Here is an 18,665-nt window from a genome sequence, read left to right on the forward strand (position 1 = left end):
TAGTGTCGTATAAACACGGCTGAAGGAGCAAAAAGCGGAACAGACAAATGATTCAATTGAGTGAGTCATTTACGCTGGAACCGCTCCGATTGATTCAAACTCAAACTCGATTAACTAGGAAAAACCTAATCAAAAGTGCCATTCATTTTCGAATTTCAGCATCGCTTGTAATGATTTTAAAAACCACGTAGTGATGGGTGAAACGGAGCTTTTCGAAACTCTGAATCAGTAAACCAACCATTGCGTCGCAAAATGATTCACTGTTTCGAAGCGCTCCGATCGGATCGCGTATTGCGAATCATTTCATTTAGATCAGAACTTCGGATCGCGGATTGTGACTCTTTTTTCTGGTTTCTTTCTTTCTTTTATTATTGAACAGTACAAAGCATTAAACAATTAAGGCAGTTATATATATAATAATATATATTATATATATATATATATATATATATATCTCTCCTATAATATATATATAATATATATAGAAGAAAGAAAAAGAAAGTAGGCCTATACAAATCCCTTAAGAAAATGAACCAGTAGTTACAATTAAGTGTAGTAACCATTTTTTAACCATTTGTACGACAGCAGTTTAACTATACGGTTAACTGTTAGTGCAGTTTGTGGTTAAAATGTAAGGGATGTGTTGCACATTTAACAAAAAAATTAAAAAAGGTGTAATTATTGTCTGATGAATAATCTAACATAATAAAAGCTCTCTTTATGAATTATGAGTATGTTTACTATGACTATAAAAACTTGTCAAAATCAAACCTACACCCAAGATTCACGAAACTGTAGCACAGAAAGACATTAACAAATAATAATTTGTTTGGAAGTGAGAATCCTACCGCAGAGAACCGATCTAACCAGCAGATGGCAGCATAGGCTCTTGTTTTTTTTTTGCGGGGACAACAAAGTGCAAATAAATCTATGAATAACAGCGTAGACATTATACAATTTCTTTAAGTTTTTATCAGTGTCCTTTTCTAAATTCTGAGTAAATTGGAGATAACTCGGAGATAAATCATTGACAATCTCTGCTTACGTTTCAGGCTAATCATGCATTTGAACGTGTTCTTAATTTATATGTTTTGCTTTGAAAACTGTTTATCCATAAAAAAAAAAAAAAAAAAAAAAAAAACTTACGTGTAAAAAAAATCATATTGGAAAGTCTTAACTGAAAATTCATAGGCTAACAATAATAGCACATTTATATTTTCTAAAGTATTACGATCTTGTTTTTATATCTGCTTGAGGTGTTGTTGAGTTTTTTTCTTTATGCATTTTTATATTTCTCAAACCCGGTGCTAATTGTTTTTTTTTTGTTTATTTTTGAACGGTTAATCAAGAATAGTGTTTTTTTATTGTAATAGTTAAACGCGTAATTGTTATTTCTTTGTGAACGATAATATATTATATATATATAGGTATATATATATATATATATATATATATATATTATATATAATAATTGTATAATAATATATATAAAAAAGCAATATTCCATAAAGAACTCTCTGTACGGCTGATTTGCATAATATTTTAGGAGAATAGAAGGATCTGTGAGGATCCTCAGGTCTACTCAGGGGTCAGAGTTAAGAGTTAAAAGTTTTCAGTACTGTAGTAAAAGTGTAGTAGAAACAGAATAACCTCACACTTATTCAACTTCCCGATCAGTGTTTGATTATTCGGGTCTGCCTCGAGAACCCGGAAGTGGCGTTCGGACACTGCTACACTGTATCAGAGCTGCCAGCGGCCTTCTGATCACCTGTCTGCAGCTCATCTTCAGCAGCAATGCGAGCCCCACAGGTGTCGAGGTGAGGATGATGATGATGATGATGATGATGATGATGATCAGACCTGAGTTCACAGCCGTTATCTGCTTATCATCACAAAGTGTGTGTTTAGTGCTTCTGTAGAGCTGTGACAGCAGGTCGTTTAGATATGTGTGTGCCATTTATTACAGGATTTCTGCTTGTGATTCTCTAATATGAAATATTCAGAGTGTTTTGATTGATGACAATGGATTAAACTAACTCTTGACGTGCGTTTCTGGCTTACTCGAGCAGAATTCGCAGGAATAAGACCAATTCAGCATCCGAAATACACTGTAACTGTACAAATTACATTTGAGTATGTTTTAAAAAATATACTTTGGTATTACTATACGTTAACACTAATGTCTATCTATCTATCTATCTATCTATAAAAAACAAATAAAATATTATAAATAATATGTAGGTGAATGCCATCTTTTATATATTATTATTTTTTTTATTTTTATTATTTTTTTTATTTGTTGTTGTTGTTATTGTTTTTATTTTTTGTGGTAAGTAAGTGTTAATTTAATACTATAAATGTATTTGTTCATGAGAAAAATATTCAAGGTCGTGCAATTGTTCTTGATATCCAAAACACAAAAAACATACAGTTTGTGCAGCTTGTTGAAGAGCAAACTGTTCTCATCTTGCTGTCTCCAGCATGTTTAAAAAGTGAAAGTGACGTGACATCAGTGTTGGGGGTAATGCATTACAAGTAACGCGAGTTACGTAATCAGATTACTTTTTTCAAGTAACTAGTAAAGTAACGCATTACTTTTTAATTTACAAGAAAATATCTGAGTTACTTTTTCAAAAAAGTAACGCCAGTTACTTTGTATTCCCATTTTTTGACTGACAAGCCTCCTGTTCCCATATTGGGAGAAATCGGAAGTATGGAGGCGTTGTGTGCGCTGTGTGAACATGATGTTACTGTAGTTCTAGATTAAATGTGAATGTGTATTAATTCATCCCATTCACAAAAAAAACAAAAAAACAAAACAGATTTAGTATTCATCAAAATTAATCAAAACAGTGAAATGCAAACTCAGAATATGACGCAAACCTGCAATAACTAAAATATTGCAATAAACACAAATGTATCTATTCCCATTTTATTAACAGTGTCTTTGCTGCTGACCTTTAATGATCCAGTTCAACCATACTAATAATCAAAAATGACTTTAGATAAACTAACAATTGTGCTTCATTGTTTTTTTTTTTTATTGCTGAAGAGTGTTGAACCTTCTTCTCCTGTGTGCTACTGTACAGACGTGAATTTACTTTTCCTTCAGCCTGAGGTTTATTCATTTCACTTTTTGGTGTGAAAGGGCTTTTACATTTGCTATAAATAGAACTTCTTATATTAAAAACAATCAAGCCCTGCTCATATTTTAATAGTAACGTGAAAGTAACGCAAAAGGTAATGTAACACATTACTTTCCATAAAAAGTAACTAAGTAACGTATTTAGTTACTTTTTTAGGGAGTAACGCAATATTGTAAGGCATTACTTTTAAAAGTAACTTTCCCCAACACTGCGTGACATACAGCCAAGTATGGTGACCCATGCTCTGCATTTAACCCATCCAAAGTACACACACACACACACACACACACACACACACACACACACACACACACACACACACACACACACACACCGTGAACACACACCTGGAGCAGTTATGTGTTGAGGAGAGTCTCTGAGTAACTCCACATGTGTTGTGTGATCAGTTGTCCAGAGATCTTTGTGTCTGGATGTCTTCCTGCACTTTAATATTTGTGCTGAACTTAAAACAGCCCTGTTGTTCTTTTTAGATCGGGTATATCTGGGGTTTAAATGCATTTATGACAGGATGAGTGGAGAGAGATAGGAAAGTATTGGGGAGAGATCAGCATATAAAGTTGACTGGATTCCATGTTAATGGTTTTATTAAATTTTAAGTAATCAAAAAGCATGTCTAATTAATTAATCACTTCTTGAACATCTGAAATGTTATTTTTCCAGAAATTCTGTGTTGCATGTTTTAAAATTTTTCTGTATTTCTGATTTAATATAAATTTGTTATCAAAAACGTGCGTAATCAAATGAAGGCATATAACATTAAAACTTTAAGTAATATTTTAAAATAATTTGTGTAATTATTCATTAAAAAATAATGTTAATAATAATAATTGAGTTATCATTATTATTGTTGTTGTTATGAGAAGAACATTTTACTGTATAATAGGAATGTATTTCTGTCACAGTTTCTTCAAGTTAAACTGAACTTTTATTTTGACGGGTTGCCGCATGGTTTCTGTGTGTTTATGATATATATGACAATAGTTTTTCTTAAATGTAACAGTAAAATGCTCATGAAGTGACTCTCAGAGCAGCTCTCGAGATGAAGTTCATGTGTTCATGTCCTCGTATCGTGATTTAATTAACTGTACAGCACTTTATTTGAGTTATTCATCCAAAATTTGCCAAATTCTGTGATATTCCGTGTTATACGCTAAGTTCTATTTATATGACTAGATTCTGCATTGTGCAGATCTCACACTGTTGGTGTCAAACCTGTACTTAATTTCTTCCACGGATCACATAAAGAACTATTAGGTGAATTATTCCTTGAACCATGTTTTCTGAGTATGTATATATCTTTCATTCCCAGCTCTCCACGGATCCAGGCGGTGCTGACCAGCTCATCCTCGGGTCTAGAGGGCTTCAAAGCTCACTCCGTCTTCCAGGAGATCAGTAAAAAGCTGCACGAGGTATGAGAAGCCCTGCTCAGTTCAGTTCATTCATCTGAATTCATGGGCTGCAGTGTTAAAGCCTCTTAACACCTCAACATCCCTGCTCAAGGCTACAGCAAGATCAGTGTGAATCTGTGTTATTACCCAGCTTTAATCATGTCAGCAACGATCCTCTGTCAGGGTTCAGGCCTGCTTCTCCCTGCTGGCTGGTGTGAAAGGGTTTTTTCAGACTACAAAGTTACTGGGTGCTGAAAGGATCGTCTTTTTATTAAACACAATCCCTCTGTCTTATCCAGATGATCCTTTTCATGCCATTTCACATGCTTCACAAACTCTTTTAAGGTGTTTGGTGACATGTGTGTCCATCCCCTTCCCCAACCTGCTCTTTCATAACCTGGGTTATATTATAAATCGAGCCATGACAGAGTCTTCACCCGCTTAGCCTCGTCGTCCAAGTTTACAGAATAGTTATTCACCTCATGTTGTACCAAACTCATATGGTTTAATTTCTTCCTTGCAACATAAAAGGGAACATTTTTGCAGAATGTCTCAGAAAGTTCTTTAGAATGCAGAAATCTAAAGCTGTTTTCAACACTGATAATAATCAGAAAAGTTTCTTGAGCAGCAAATCAGCATATTAGAATGATTTCTGAAGATCATGTGACACTGAAGACTGAAGATCACAGGAATAAATGAGATTGTACAATATACTGAAATAGAAAACAGCTATTTTGAATTGTAATAATATTTCACGTTTTTACTGTTTTACTGTATGCTTGATCAAATAAATGCAGCCTGGGTGAGCAAAAGAGACTTCTTTTAAAAACTTTCACACAATCTTACCAACCTTAAACCTTTGAACAGAAGTCTGTTTATATTAAGCTACAAGAAGCAAATACTTGGCACAATAAAGGAGGTATATTTTATAGTTTTTTCTAAAATATAAAAGCATGCTTTCTTATATAAAAACTAATTTATACTGTGCGACACTTGACATTTAATTAAATTAAACTTGATTAAAACTTTTTTAATAATCTCTCTCTCTCTCTCTATATAGACATATTTAAAAAACAAACAACTCAATGTGAGCTAGCAGTAGTACTGCGATGAATCAAATTTTTTAGTTTCAGTTTTGATTTGTGCCGCAAGCTGTTCCAATCATTTCAAGCTGTAAGCTTCCCCTCTCCTAAAATGCAATGTGACATGCTTTATTTTAAAAAGAGTTATTAAAAGCACATTAACTGCGAAAGAGACTGTTCTCCAGGTGCGTTCAGTGCACGCGCTCCGAAGCAGCGCTAACACGAACAAGCAAAGTATATGTGGAGTTTCAGGCATGCGCATAAATGGTCAAATATACACAAAAAAATGTCAAAATGGTGAGTATTTACATAAAGACAGTCAGTTATGTCTTAAGTGAACAAAAACAATTGGGAAAGAATTCAGATGTGTGCCAGTATATTAGAGCCGTGCATTCTGTCTTAAAGAGACAGCAGCCTAATAAACCTACTGCTGTATGTGTCATTAATCTTAATTAAACAACAAAAGACAGAGAAAATCACTCACTGCTCTTGAATGAATCACTTTATAACTTTAATAAGGAGCAATGTATATTTGACTCATACAGCAATGCAGTGTTTTAAAGTTTAACTCTGACTTTAATGTGCATTTTGGTTGTTTAATGCAAATGATGACAAAAATAAACATTTTAAACTAAATAATAAATAGTGATGACAAAAATAAACATTTTAAACTTGTTAATTTCGATTAATCACCCAAAAAAGGGGTTGCGATTAAATTTTTTATATCTATGACAGCCCTATATATATATATATATATATATATATATATATATATATATATATATATATATATATATATATATATATATTATAATTAAATTTTAGTAATTTATATTTTATTTTATAATATAGAATTCTTCTCATTGAAATGTGTAGTATTTTTCTTTAAAATCATGCTTGAATAAAATATTTGCAATTATTCTCATGATTTCTGATCAGTCATTAGAAAACATGATTATAAGGTCAAATTTGGTGAATGTGAAAAAAGAATATCTTTAAAATATTTAATTTATATATTAAGTGCACATGTTAACTTTGGCAGCCATAAATGCGTTATGTAAAAATATTCATGTATTTTTTCTCGCAAATGTTTGTGTGTGACTTCAGAAGTCATTTTGTCTACTTTCATGTTTTTTTTTGTTTTAATTTGATTTTTTTTGGTGTGTTCGTCCACCTACATCGATTGGAAAGCATCAGCTCCATTAATATCTTTGCAACATGTCTTCTTTTGTGTTGCATCTTTGGAACGACATGTGGGTGAATAGACAACAATTTTATTGTTTGCATGAACTAACCCCTAAAAACCCTCATTTATTCATCCGTGCTTCTGATTATCTGGCCATATATTTGAGTCCAGTCTTGGTTACATTCGATGATGTGGCTAAATGTGCATGTTTGTGATTGTTCAGTCGTGACACTCGCACCCTCTTGAGAGTCGCCCTGTTTAACTCCCACACAGCCGAGACGCTGATAATCTCCCACCATCAGCCACATTTCAAATCCTGCCCAAAAATGACTCAAACAACGGCCTGTTACACAACCAGAAGGTCTCTGGGAAACACATGTGCACTTTTAGTTCTGCTCCATTACGCTCTGAAATTCAGTGTGTAATTTTACTGGGAAGTTTAATGCTGGAAGGCTGAGCGAGGCGCTTTATGTTAATAGCGCTGCATTTCAATGCTGTTTTGCAGCTGTTTATTGAATAAAAAGTGAGCAAGTGTAACAAACAGGATGGTAATGTTGTTTGAATGCACTGCAGGTGTATGGTAGCATTTTATTGTGTCTTTCCAAGGTTAAAATCAAGTATCATCCTACTTTTTTTTTCTTTGTTGACTTTAACCAAATTTGAGAGGTTTAAACAAAGATCACTTTAGTGGTTATTGCACATTTAAATACAACATTTTCTTATTCACTTTCCCCTATATATATATATATATATATATATATATATATATATATATCTATATATATATATATATATATATATATATATATATATATATATATATATATATATATATTGTGTTATATTATAAATATATCATGTATTTTTATGTTATAAGTGTATATAGATGTATAATATACTGTATGTATAATAATAGGGTGAATTCATGTTGTTTGGGTTACTTTTTGACATTGAGATTTACACATTTATTTCTGTTTGAGGAGAGCAAAAGTTATCTTTTCACCATCATTTAAGTTTAGCTGTGGTTCACACAGTTCCCGTGGGTTTTTAACTGATGTTTTCTGTGACTTTTGTGTGTGTGTGTGTGTGTGTGTGTGTGTGTGTGCAGGACGGAGACCAGTTTGTGAAGAAGATCGGAGGTGTGTTCGCCTTCAAGGTGAAGGATGGGCCGGGAGGAAGGGAGGCCGTCTGGATCGTTGATGTTAAGAACGGAAAAGGCTCCGTTCACAATGATGCTGGTGGGTCTGTTCTAAATGCAGACAGTATTGATCTGCGGACGGCTGACATTTTCCCGCTCATCTGTGTGTCAGGCTGCACACATCCTGTGTGTTTCTGAAAACTGCAAATGATTATCAGAAAAACTCCTGCTCTGACCACACACACACACACACACACACACACACACACACACACACACACACACACTTCCTACAATCAACATCAAAACCCACTTAAAATCAATTAAACTGAAATCGATTACCAAACAAATACATAAATGTAATTTTCAAAAAATTATTTATTTTCATGAACTTAAAGTTTTAATTAAAATGTATTGTGTTGATGCAAATTATACCTAATTAACAATATTATCAAAAAAGTTTTAAAACTTTTAATTAAAACGTATTAAATAAATACAAATCAAACATGATTAACAATATCATTTTAAAGGACTATTAAACTATTTTAATGAAAATGTATTAAACAAATACAAAAAATAGGCATAATTAGCAATATTATCAAAATTACAGCTTTTAAATATTGTAATTAAAATTAATTAAATTAATGTGAATTATTCATAATTAAAACAGCTTTTAAACTCTTAATTAAAATGTATTAAATACAACTTATACAAGATTAATAATTATTTGAAACAACTTTAAACTTTTAATCAACATTTATTAAATTTATACCAATTAGACATAATTAACCATTTTATTAAAATAACATATATTGCAATTAAAATGGATGTATTGAATACAGATACACGATTAACTACTGTTAAAAACAACTCTTACAATGTTAACTAAAATCTATTAAAAACAAATTATACATAATTTACAGTACTATGAAAATGACAGCATTTAAACTATTTTCTTTCAAGAATTTAACAAGTAAAAGCAGACTGCCATTTTTAATGATATAAAGAGTCTTTGCATTTTTTTGATTTTTTTCAAGTGTTTCTTTAAAAAAAGTGCATTTCAGATAAAGCTTTGGAATTCGAACAGTGACCAAAACGTTGGCGTAAATCTGCTCTGTTAGATCAGACTTAGAAAAATGAATTAGAAAATAGCACGTTTTGATCCCTCAACCATCTCTGTTACATGAAGTGAAACCTCATTTGAGAATGTGTCTCGAGGCATTTGGCGGCATTTCTCCGGGAGTGCAATCGCTTGTGCCCTTCCTCATCTGTTTAAATGATGTGTGAGTGTGTGACGTCAGGGACTTCAGTGTGCGGATGTTCACAGGTGTGTGTGTGTGTGTGTGAGAGAGTCTGTGTGATTTGTGTGGAGGATGAGAGGAAATGAAAGCAAGCGGGAATGTGTGTGTGGCCTAATGACCAGAATCAAAGCTGCTCACGCGGACCGGATTCTCATTCGTTGTGGAACAAGAGCTAAACGCACCAAACCAACAAGTGTTGAGCTGTTTCCCAGTCCTTAATAACGTTCTGCCTTTTTCTTTCTCAGACAAGAAAGCAGACTGCACCATTGCCATGGCCGACTCGGACCTGCTGGACCTCATGACTGGAAAGATGAATCCACAGACCGTAAGTCCTGATGAAGCAGACAGACAAATCACCAAAACAACCCTCCATCCGTCCGTGAAATAAAAGGAACCTTCTTATTACTTTTCAGTTACAAGCTAGGCTGCAAGAAATGAAAATAATCAGACTTTTTGTCTTTTTACCCCATTAAAAATAAGACATCAATAAAACAAGCTATTTTTTAAACAAGAAAAAGAAAACAGTTTGCTAGTGGATCAAGTAAAATGTATTTATTCAAGACATGTGCTCTGAAAACTACTTTTAATATATTGTGCAGTTTTAGGAATGTTTAGCTATTTCTTGAGTGATTTAATGATTTTTAAAAATATTTGTTTTACTCAATGCATGTTTCATTTGAAAGTACACTAGCATGCAAAAGTTTGGAGCCAGTAAGAATAAAAAAATAAATAAAAATATTATTAAAAATTATTATTCAGCAAGCATGCATTAAATTGATGACTGTAAAGACTTTCACATTTTTAAAGAAAATTTCTATTTCAAACAAATGCTGTTCTTTCCAACTTTTGTATTCATTAGAAAGTCTTCCACAGTTTCCACAAAAACATTAAACATAAGAATAATAATTAATGATTCTTGAGTAGCAAATCAGCATATTAGAATGATTTCTGAAGATCATGTGACACTGAGGACTGGAGTAATGATGCTGAAAATTCAACTTTGATCACAGGAATAAATTACATTTTACTATATATTAAAATAGAAACTGGTTATGTTAAATTGCAGTAATATTTCACAATATTACTGTTTTTACTGTATTTTTTCTGTAATCTTACCAACCCCAAACTTTTGAACTGCAGTGTGTTTCAAATTATACAATTAAAAAAGGTTGCAAATGTCATAGATTGCATATCATTTACCGGAAAATAATATCCTGAAAATAGTGGGAACCCTAGAATGGCTGCAAAAGCAGATCTCTGACATTTCCAAGTGGTTTGTATGGTTATAATTATGATTTTGGCTGATAAGTCTCAGTTTTCCTGTTTAGATGCACCACAGAGACTCATCCCACATGAACCCAGATGTTTTTCTTTCCTTTACACTCTCCTACGTAGATTTTTTTAAAGCATTAAGATCTGCATCTGTGTATGTGACGGTGAATTCAAAGTGGTATTGTTTTTAGCTACGAGAGCGCCTTTCTATATCAATCTGTGATTCACAATTGAATAAAGGAAATGTGAAGACATTTTCTATTTCAAGGTCTCTCTTTTGAGGAATGTCAACGTTGGGCCCTTAAAAGCACAGTTTGTGTAGCTCCCATCCTCCTTTTGTACATTGTCTCAAACCCCCCTCCTGTTTTCCGTGAACAGTATCTCCACAGATGCTCAGAAACACTCTCTCCCCACTCACTTTCCTTTTCTAATGCTAATGGCCCGCATTGAGAAAGAGAGATTATTGTGCGGCCTCCCGTCTGAATCACAGAGAGTTTCCATTCCTTCAAGTTTCCACACTTCACCCTTCACGGAAAAGCCACAGATAAAACGACAGATGTTTTTGACCCATGACAGATCAACAGGCTCCAGTGAGACCATTTATCCTGGTCATACTCAACCTGAACTGGTTCAGTAGCCGAATCCAAAAAAAAAAAAAAAAAAAAGCTGGAGACATTTTAAACGTATGGAAGCCCATTTCCGCCACTAAATAAAAAATAAAACAAGGTAATTGCAACTTTTTATTTCACAATTCTGATCTTCTTTTCTTGGATTAAAATAGTTTAAAAATCTGAAATGAAACAAAAACTATATTTAAAAAAAAAAATCCAAACATTCAGAACACATTTATATGGAAGCTCGTTTCTGCCACTGAATAAAAAATAAAACAAGGTAATTGCGACTTTTTATCTCACAATTCGGACCCTTTTTTCTCAGAACTCCGAGTTCATATCTTCCAATTCTGACTTTATAACATGCGATTTTAATAAATGAAGTCAGTTCTAAAAAAAAATTCGCAATTGCGAGTTTCTATCTCCCAATTCTGACTTTCTTTTTTTCTCACAATTATGAGGTCATATATTGCAAGTTTTAAAGTCATAATCATAATTAACTATTATGAAGTCACACATAATTAAAATACTATAAAGTCACACATAATTAACTATTAGAATTCTGACTATAACTCAGTCATGACTTTGTCATTTTGACTTTTCAGAATTGTGAGATAATAAGAAAGTTTGTTTATTAGAATTGCATGTTATAAAGTTTCCCTCAGAATTCCATTAAAAGAATGTTCAGGATTCGAATCTAACAGACAGCAATGACATCATAGTAATGTATAATGAATTGTGATTGCTTTGCTTGCTGAAAAGTGATCAGCCTTTTCTCTTTCAAGGATTTCTTAGATTCGACTTGTTTTTCTTCCTAGCATCTGTTTAACCACCTATAGCCACATTTGCATCCATTATTATTTATTATTTATTAGATCTAGTGTTAAAATGTGATATTATGCCACCACAAAGCCAATATGTGACCCTGTCTGTGAAATCCAGGCTAAAGTCTCAAAACCTAATTATGAGATAACAAGCATCAAAGTTGTTTTTCAATCATTAATTTCACTATGATTCCAATCTTTTACATAGCCTTACTCAGTCAATATTAAAGATATAAAGGTTACATTTTCACAGAATGTTCTACATCCTTATGAAGGATGGTTTTATGTAGAAAACAGTAAACCAATTAAATGTAGCATTGCATCACTTGCTCAGCAATGGATCCTCTTCAGTGAATGGGTGCCGTCAGAATGAGAGTCCAAACAGCTGATAAAAACATCACAATAATCCACAAGTAATCCACATCACTCCAGTCCATCAGTAAACATCTATTAAGTGAAAACCTGTGTGTTTGAAATAAACCAATTCATCATTTAGATGTTTTTGACTTTAAACCGTCGCTTCTGGCTAAAATACGAGCCTGTGATCCATAACATCCATAACATGCAGTGAAAAAGTCGTCCCGTCTTAATCAGGAGAGAAATATATGCACAAAACAAATACCGTTTACAAGCCAAAACAGCCATAAAAAAATATTTGGGTGGATTTTGATGTGAAAGTACAACAGGAGATGGACTTTTTTACTTGAAGAAGCATTATTATTATGAACTCATATTTTGGCCAAAAGCAATGGCTTAAAGTTAAAACGTCTTAATGATGGATTTGTTCATTACAAACACGCAGCTTTTCGTTTCACCAGATGTTAACTGATGGACTGCAGTGGTGTGGATTACTTGTGGATTATTGTGATGTTTTTATCAGCTGTTTGGACTCTCATTCTGACGGCACCCATTCACTGCAGAGCATCCATTGGTGAACAATTGATGCAATGCTACATTTCTCCAAATCTGTTCTGATAAAGAAACAAACTTAAATTTCAGCAATTTTTTTGTTTTTAGGTGACCTGTTCTTTTAATGTTCAGTACTCATTCTTGTAATGTAAATTAAATCAAAGTTCTTTCTAATTGGTTGATCACAACTTCTATTGAGTGAGTTTGGCTCACTCAACATTTTTGCTGAGCTCATTCCTCTCACCTTTCTTTCTCAATCATGTCTTGTCCTATTTCAACTATGTTCTTAAAACTGAGTGGGAAAAGTGAGTTTCAGAAGCTGCAGTTGAGTATAAGGTGGTGTTAAAGTCTATCAGCATGAAATCTGGTATTTTTATCTGACCTTAATTCGTTTTTATATTCTGTAATTGCTTCCACGCAGCTGGTAACTGATGTTTGGGAACAGACTGAAACAAAAAGTCATTAACCAATTTCACTCGCAACTGTTTTAGTGCTACCTGAGTGCTTCCTGTTAGCAGGGACGGAGGCGTACAGCTGTGCAGCACTTACAAACAAAGCTCTAATGAGTCACTCTCTGAAGTGGCTTCAAGGTTCATTCCTTCTGCGAGGAGCATTTCTGTCCTTCAAAAAAGGACTCATTAAAGGCTGTCATTACGACCGCAGTCGCTCTTGCTCTTTCACAATCATATCACTGCACTTTCTGTGTGACTTACAGAGCAGTTTGTGAGAGAATTCACCTGACCTTGAGAACTGACAATTAATCAAGTTTAATCAAATTGTTGAGTTTCGTTGTACCTTGAGTTTTTTTGTGAACTGTTTTTCCACTGGGACACAGCAGAAACATACATAAACCGAACTTTGAACATAGTTTTGAACTATTTTCTGAAAAGTATTACAAAATCATGTTTATATGATATTTACTTTGACTTATTATGTGATGTGTATAACAGTTGTAACCACACACACACACACACACACACACACACACACACATAGTCAAATTATTAATGTAACTTTTTAATAATGAATTGAGTATTGCATTATTTACTATTAAAGTAAATAATAGTACTTACTATGCCTGTTTTTATTCTGTTTTTGTTTGTCTTCCTTCCTTCCTTCCTTCCTGTATATCCTTCCTGTATATCCTTATCTGTTTTTCAGCATTTTGCCATAAATGTTAACTAAAACTATTTAAAAACTATTTAAAGAAAGAAATTACAAAATAATGTTTTGTACAATGTTCAATTCCTGACTTATTACAAACTACACAAAACAATACACATCGTCAAATTTTTATATGAATATACATATTTAATATTAAAGGGATAGTTCACCCAAAAATGAAAATTATGTCATTAATGACTCACCCTCATGTCGTTCCAAACCCGTGAGACCTCCGTTAATCTTCGGAACACAGTATAAGATATTTTAGATTTATTCCGAGAGCTTTCTGTCCCTCCATTGAGAATGTATGTACGGTATACTGTCCACGTCCAGAAAGGTAATAAAAACATCTTCAAAGTAGTCCATGTGACATCAGAGGGTCCGTTAGAATTTTTTGAAGCATCGAAAATACATTTTGGTCCAAAAATATCAAAATCTACGACTTTATTCAGCATTGACTTAAAAGATTCTCCCGGGTCTGTTATGAGCGCGTTCACAGCACATCCGGTTCGCGAACGAATCACTCGATGTAACCGGATCTTCTTGAACCAGTTCACCAAATCGAACGGAATCGTTTGAAAAACGTTCGCGTCAACAATAAGCATTAATCCACAAATGACTTAAGCTGTTAACTTTTTTAACATGGCTGACACTCCCTCTGAGTTCAAATAAACCAATATCCCGGAGTAATTCATTTACTCAAACAGTACACTGACTGAACCGAGCCAGATAACGAACGATACATTGACTCGTTCTCGAGTCAAGAACCGTTTCTGTCGGACGCGTCCGGTTCGAGAACCGAGGAGCTGATGATACTGCGCATGCGTGATTCAGACTGACACACAGCGCGTCTGAACCGAACTGGTTCTTTTGGTGATTGATTCTGAACTGATTCTGTGCTAATGTTATGAGCGCGGGTTAACCGAAGGCTTGAATCAAGGGCAATCATCGCCAATGAAGTCATTACGTCGAGCGCAAAAGAACTGGTGAACCGTTTTAGGCAACCGGTTTATTGAATCAAACTGTCCGAAAGAACCGGTTCGCGGGAAAAGAACAGAACTTCCCATCACTACCGGTGATCCGAAAACCGATGCAACCGGTTCTTGACTCGAGAACGAGTCAATGTTTCGTTCGTTATCTGGCTCAGTTCAGTCAGTGTACTGTTTGAGTAAATGAATTACTCCGGGATATTGGTTTATTTGAACTCAGAGGGAGTGCCATGTTAAAAAAGTTAACAGCTTAAGTCATTTGTGGATTAATGCTTATTGTTGATGCGAACCGTTTCAAACGATTCAGTTCGATTTGGTGAACTGGTTCAAGAAGATCCGGTTACATCGAGTGATTCGTTCGCGAACCGGATATCACTAAACTGCAGTGTTGTGAACGCGCTCATAACAGACCCGGGAGAGAAGTCAATGCTGAATAAAGCCGTAGTTTTTGATATTTTTGGACCAAAATGTATTTTCGATGCTTCAAAAAATTCAAACGGACCCTCTGATGTCACATGGACTACTTTGAAGATGTTTTTATTACCTTTCTGGACGTGGATAGTATACCGTACATACATTCTCAATGGAGGAACAGAAAGCTCTCGGACTAAATCTAAAATATCTTATACTGTGTTCCGAAGATGAACGGAGGCCTCACAGGTTTGGAACGACATGAGGGTGAGTCATTAATGACATAATTTTCATTTTTGGGTGAACTATCCCTTTAATATTGCATTTGTTTATTTATTTGTTCACTTTATTTGTTCGTTCGTTCATTCATTCATTCATTCACTTATTTATTTATTTTTGATTTCATTTGATTAGATTTTTTTGTGTGCTTAGTCCTGATGTCCTCTACAAAGTGTTTTTTTTTTTTTTTTTTTTTTTCATTTTTTATTATTATTTAAGTCATTGAAAAACAAAATCAGTGTATTTATTGAAAAAGAAAATCATATTCTGCTTTATAAACTATAATTATTCTGAGAGGCTTTTACAAGAATCCATTTGATTATCAATCAGACACAAACATTAAATACAAAATTACTGTTTTTGTTCATTTGTTTAAAAGGATGTTTTAATGGCCAAACCCCCATTTAGTATTATCTCCGAATACTCCTGTTGCTTTTGAGAAGTGTGGCTTGTAAGGTCACAGAAAAATAATTCACAAAAACAAATGTCCTCTACTGGGACACAAATTAATTTCTTGGACACAGATGAATAGCGTATCCTCTCAGGAGGATACGATTTAAAAAAAAAAAAATCATTGTTAATCTCTCTTTTGTGTCCTCTCGTTCATGCAGGCGTTCTTCCAGGGTAAACTGAAGATCACCGGAAATATGGGCATGGCCATGAAGCTTCAAAACCTGCAGCTGCAGCCGGGCAAAGCCAAGCTGTGAGAGGCGGAGCCTGAAAGAGGGCGGGGTCTCGAGTAGCTCCTCTCACTGAGTTCACTCTGTTAGAGTAGCTGCAGGAGTCAGACACTGAGAGTGTTTCTGCGCTAGTTTCAGCCTCTTTCTAACAAGGTAAAGGGATAGTTCACCCACAAATAAACATTTGGTCCTAGTTTACTCTGTTTTTTAATTCCTTTCCGTAAACATATGACTGTTCAGTCTTTTGCGAGGAAAAGGCTAAAATATAAGAGTTTGTGAATGTTATACAGTCATATGGGTTTGAGATAACATGAAGGTGAGTGAATTATGCCAGAAATCTCATTTTTGGGTGAATTATTTAAATGAATCACAGGAGTCTGATAGATGGATACAAAAATACTATATTAATACCGTTCTTATTGATTTTTCCTTTGATTGGCACCCATAACTGTTTAAATTATATTTGTGTGTGGATTAATTGTTTGCTCTGAAGGGCTTTTTTGGAACTGAAGCCCCGTAAAGTGCCTGTGAAATATAAACGCATGGGCTTTGATGGACAGATGTGTTGTTAAAATGTACAACAGCATTGCGATTCATTCCCTTTAGTCTTTATCATCAAGGTCATGAGGAGTAGGTTTACAGTGCTGCTTTAACAAACACCAGTTATATATATATATTTCTATATATATATATATATATATATATATATATATATATATATATATATATATATATATATATATATATATATATATCAGATCAGTGCATGGATATATTTGACGGTATCTTGCAGGTATAATTGTAGAATCGCATCAGTGTTTTTTGAGTTTTTCCCCATCAGATGCTAAAATACTTTTGTACTAAATAAACCTAATCTTTCTCATTAAAATGTGAAGTGTGTGTTCCATTTATGAGTTTAATTTGATTGTCATGAACAAAGCATCTAAGAATCATAAACTTTTGTTGGTCACAGAGCTTATTTTCCTCAATAAAAAAAAAAAAAAAAAAAAAAAAAAAAAAACCTATTGGGTTTTGTCGATACTTAGAGGATTTTTCATGTAATAAGAGTAATTTAAGTCCCTTTGCCTACAGGTCTGTTAAACAGCTAGTTATTAATGTGGAGGCCTGTGCTTTAGCATGAAAACTACTCATACATAAACCACCGTTCTTTTTCTTTCTGCCAAGTGCTCAGATCATGTTGAAACTCATTTGCCTGCATATCATTTCTTGCTCTTCTCGTGAGATGATCCGGTGTAAGTGTGTGTTCCAGCACTTGTTTCCACCCAAAGCTACTGGCCGATGTCCAGTCTGCCACGCTTTTGTTTTTCCTTTGAAGACTTCAGCTGAAACACTAAATCCCTGAAATTGTTAACGAGCTTTGACCTACATTCCACAGCTCAGACTCTCTCTCTCTGTCTGTGTCCTTCATTCGAAACCTTTATTTCTTCCATATCACATGCATCACAAGTTAGAGTTTTGATATTGTATTATTAGGTCATAGCTGAACTGTGTAGTTTCTGTGTCCCAAGCAAATTTGCAAAATTATGTTTTTCAAACAGGTTCCTTGAACATCCCCCGTCTGCTACAGGTCTGATAAATGGGACAAATCAAAGCTGATTTCGGCTGACAATCATAAACTCTTAATTAATTTTAGCATTTTTTTTATTTATAAATTAAATAAAATATTTTGTTTATAAATTGATTGAATATTTTACTCTGCCTCATTCATCAACATTATATTACTAAATTTTTACTTTGATTTTAGTATTTAGTTTGCATTTGTATTTGTTTTTTAAGGTATGTATAGTATTTATAATATAGTGTTTATTTAGTTTTAGTTACTTTAGTACTAACTTGAGCTTAGCGAGAATGAAAAATAAAAAAAATTAAAAATAAAAAAAAGTTTTTTTATATGTATATATTTTTTAATTCGGTTAAAATTTCAAGCAACAAAAGTTTAATATATTTTTTTAAGTTTAATTTTAAAATATTGGATATTATGATGATGACATTAATTTCTGCCATTTTTGCTTTTCATCATATATAACACCTCTTACCATGGTAAAATCAATTTAAAAATTGTTTTTTTTTTTTGTTTTTGTTTTTCATTTTGTTTTTCATTGCTTATTCTAATGCTATTGCAGTGATATAATTACAAGTCATTTAGATGAGACGTTTAGGTTTGATGGAGTTTAGCAAATCTAGGTGCATCTCGATAAATTAGAATGTCATGGAAAAGTTCATTTATTTCAGTAATTCAACTC

The 18,665-nt window shown here is 33.5% G+C and overlaps 1 protein-coding gene across 1 annotated transcript; it reads left to right on the forward strand.

Moving 5' to 3' along the window:
• The first annotated feature begins 1,660 nt into the window (after positions 1-1,660).
• Positions 1,661-17,290, forward strand: scp2b (sterol carrier protein 2b). The gene is made up of 5 exons (XM_042713632.1): positions 1,661-1,817; positions 4,477-4,576; positions 7,932-8,061; positions 9,508-9,587; positions 16,333-17,290. Exons 1-5 carry the CDS (start codon positions 1,795-1,797, stop codon positions 16,426-16,428), a joined length of 429 nt encoding a protein of 142 aa, XP_042569566.1. The 5' UTR covers positions 1,661-1,794; the 3' UTR covers positions 16,429-17,290.
• The last annotated feature ends 1,375 nt before the right edge of the window (positions 17,291-18,665 follow it).

This window comes from Cyprinus carpio, chromosome A23 (assembly GCF_018340385.1).
Source record: "Cyprinus carpio isolate SPL01 chromosome A23, ASM1834038v1, whole genome shotgun sequence".
Lineage (NCBI taxonomy): Eukaryota > Metazoa > Chordata > Actinopteri > Cypriniformes > Cyprinidae > Cyprinus > Cyprinus carpio.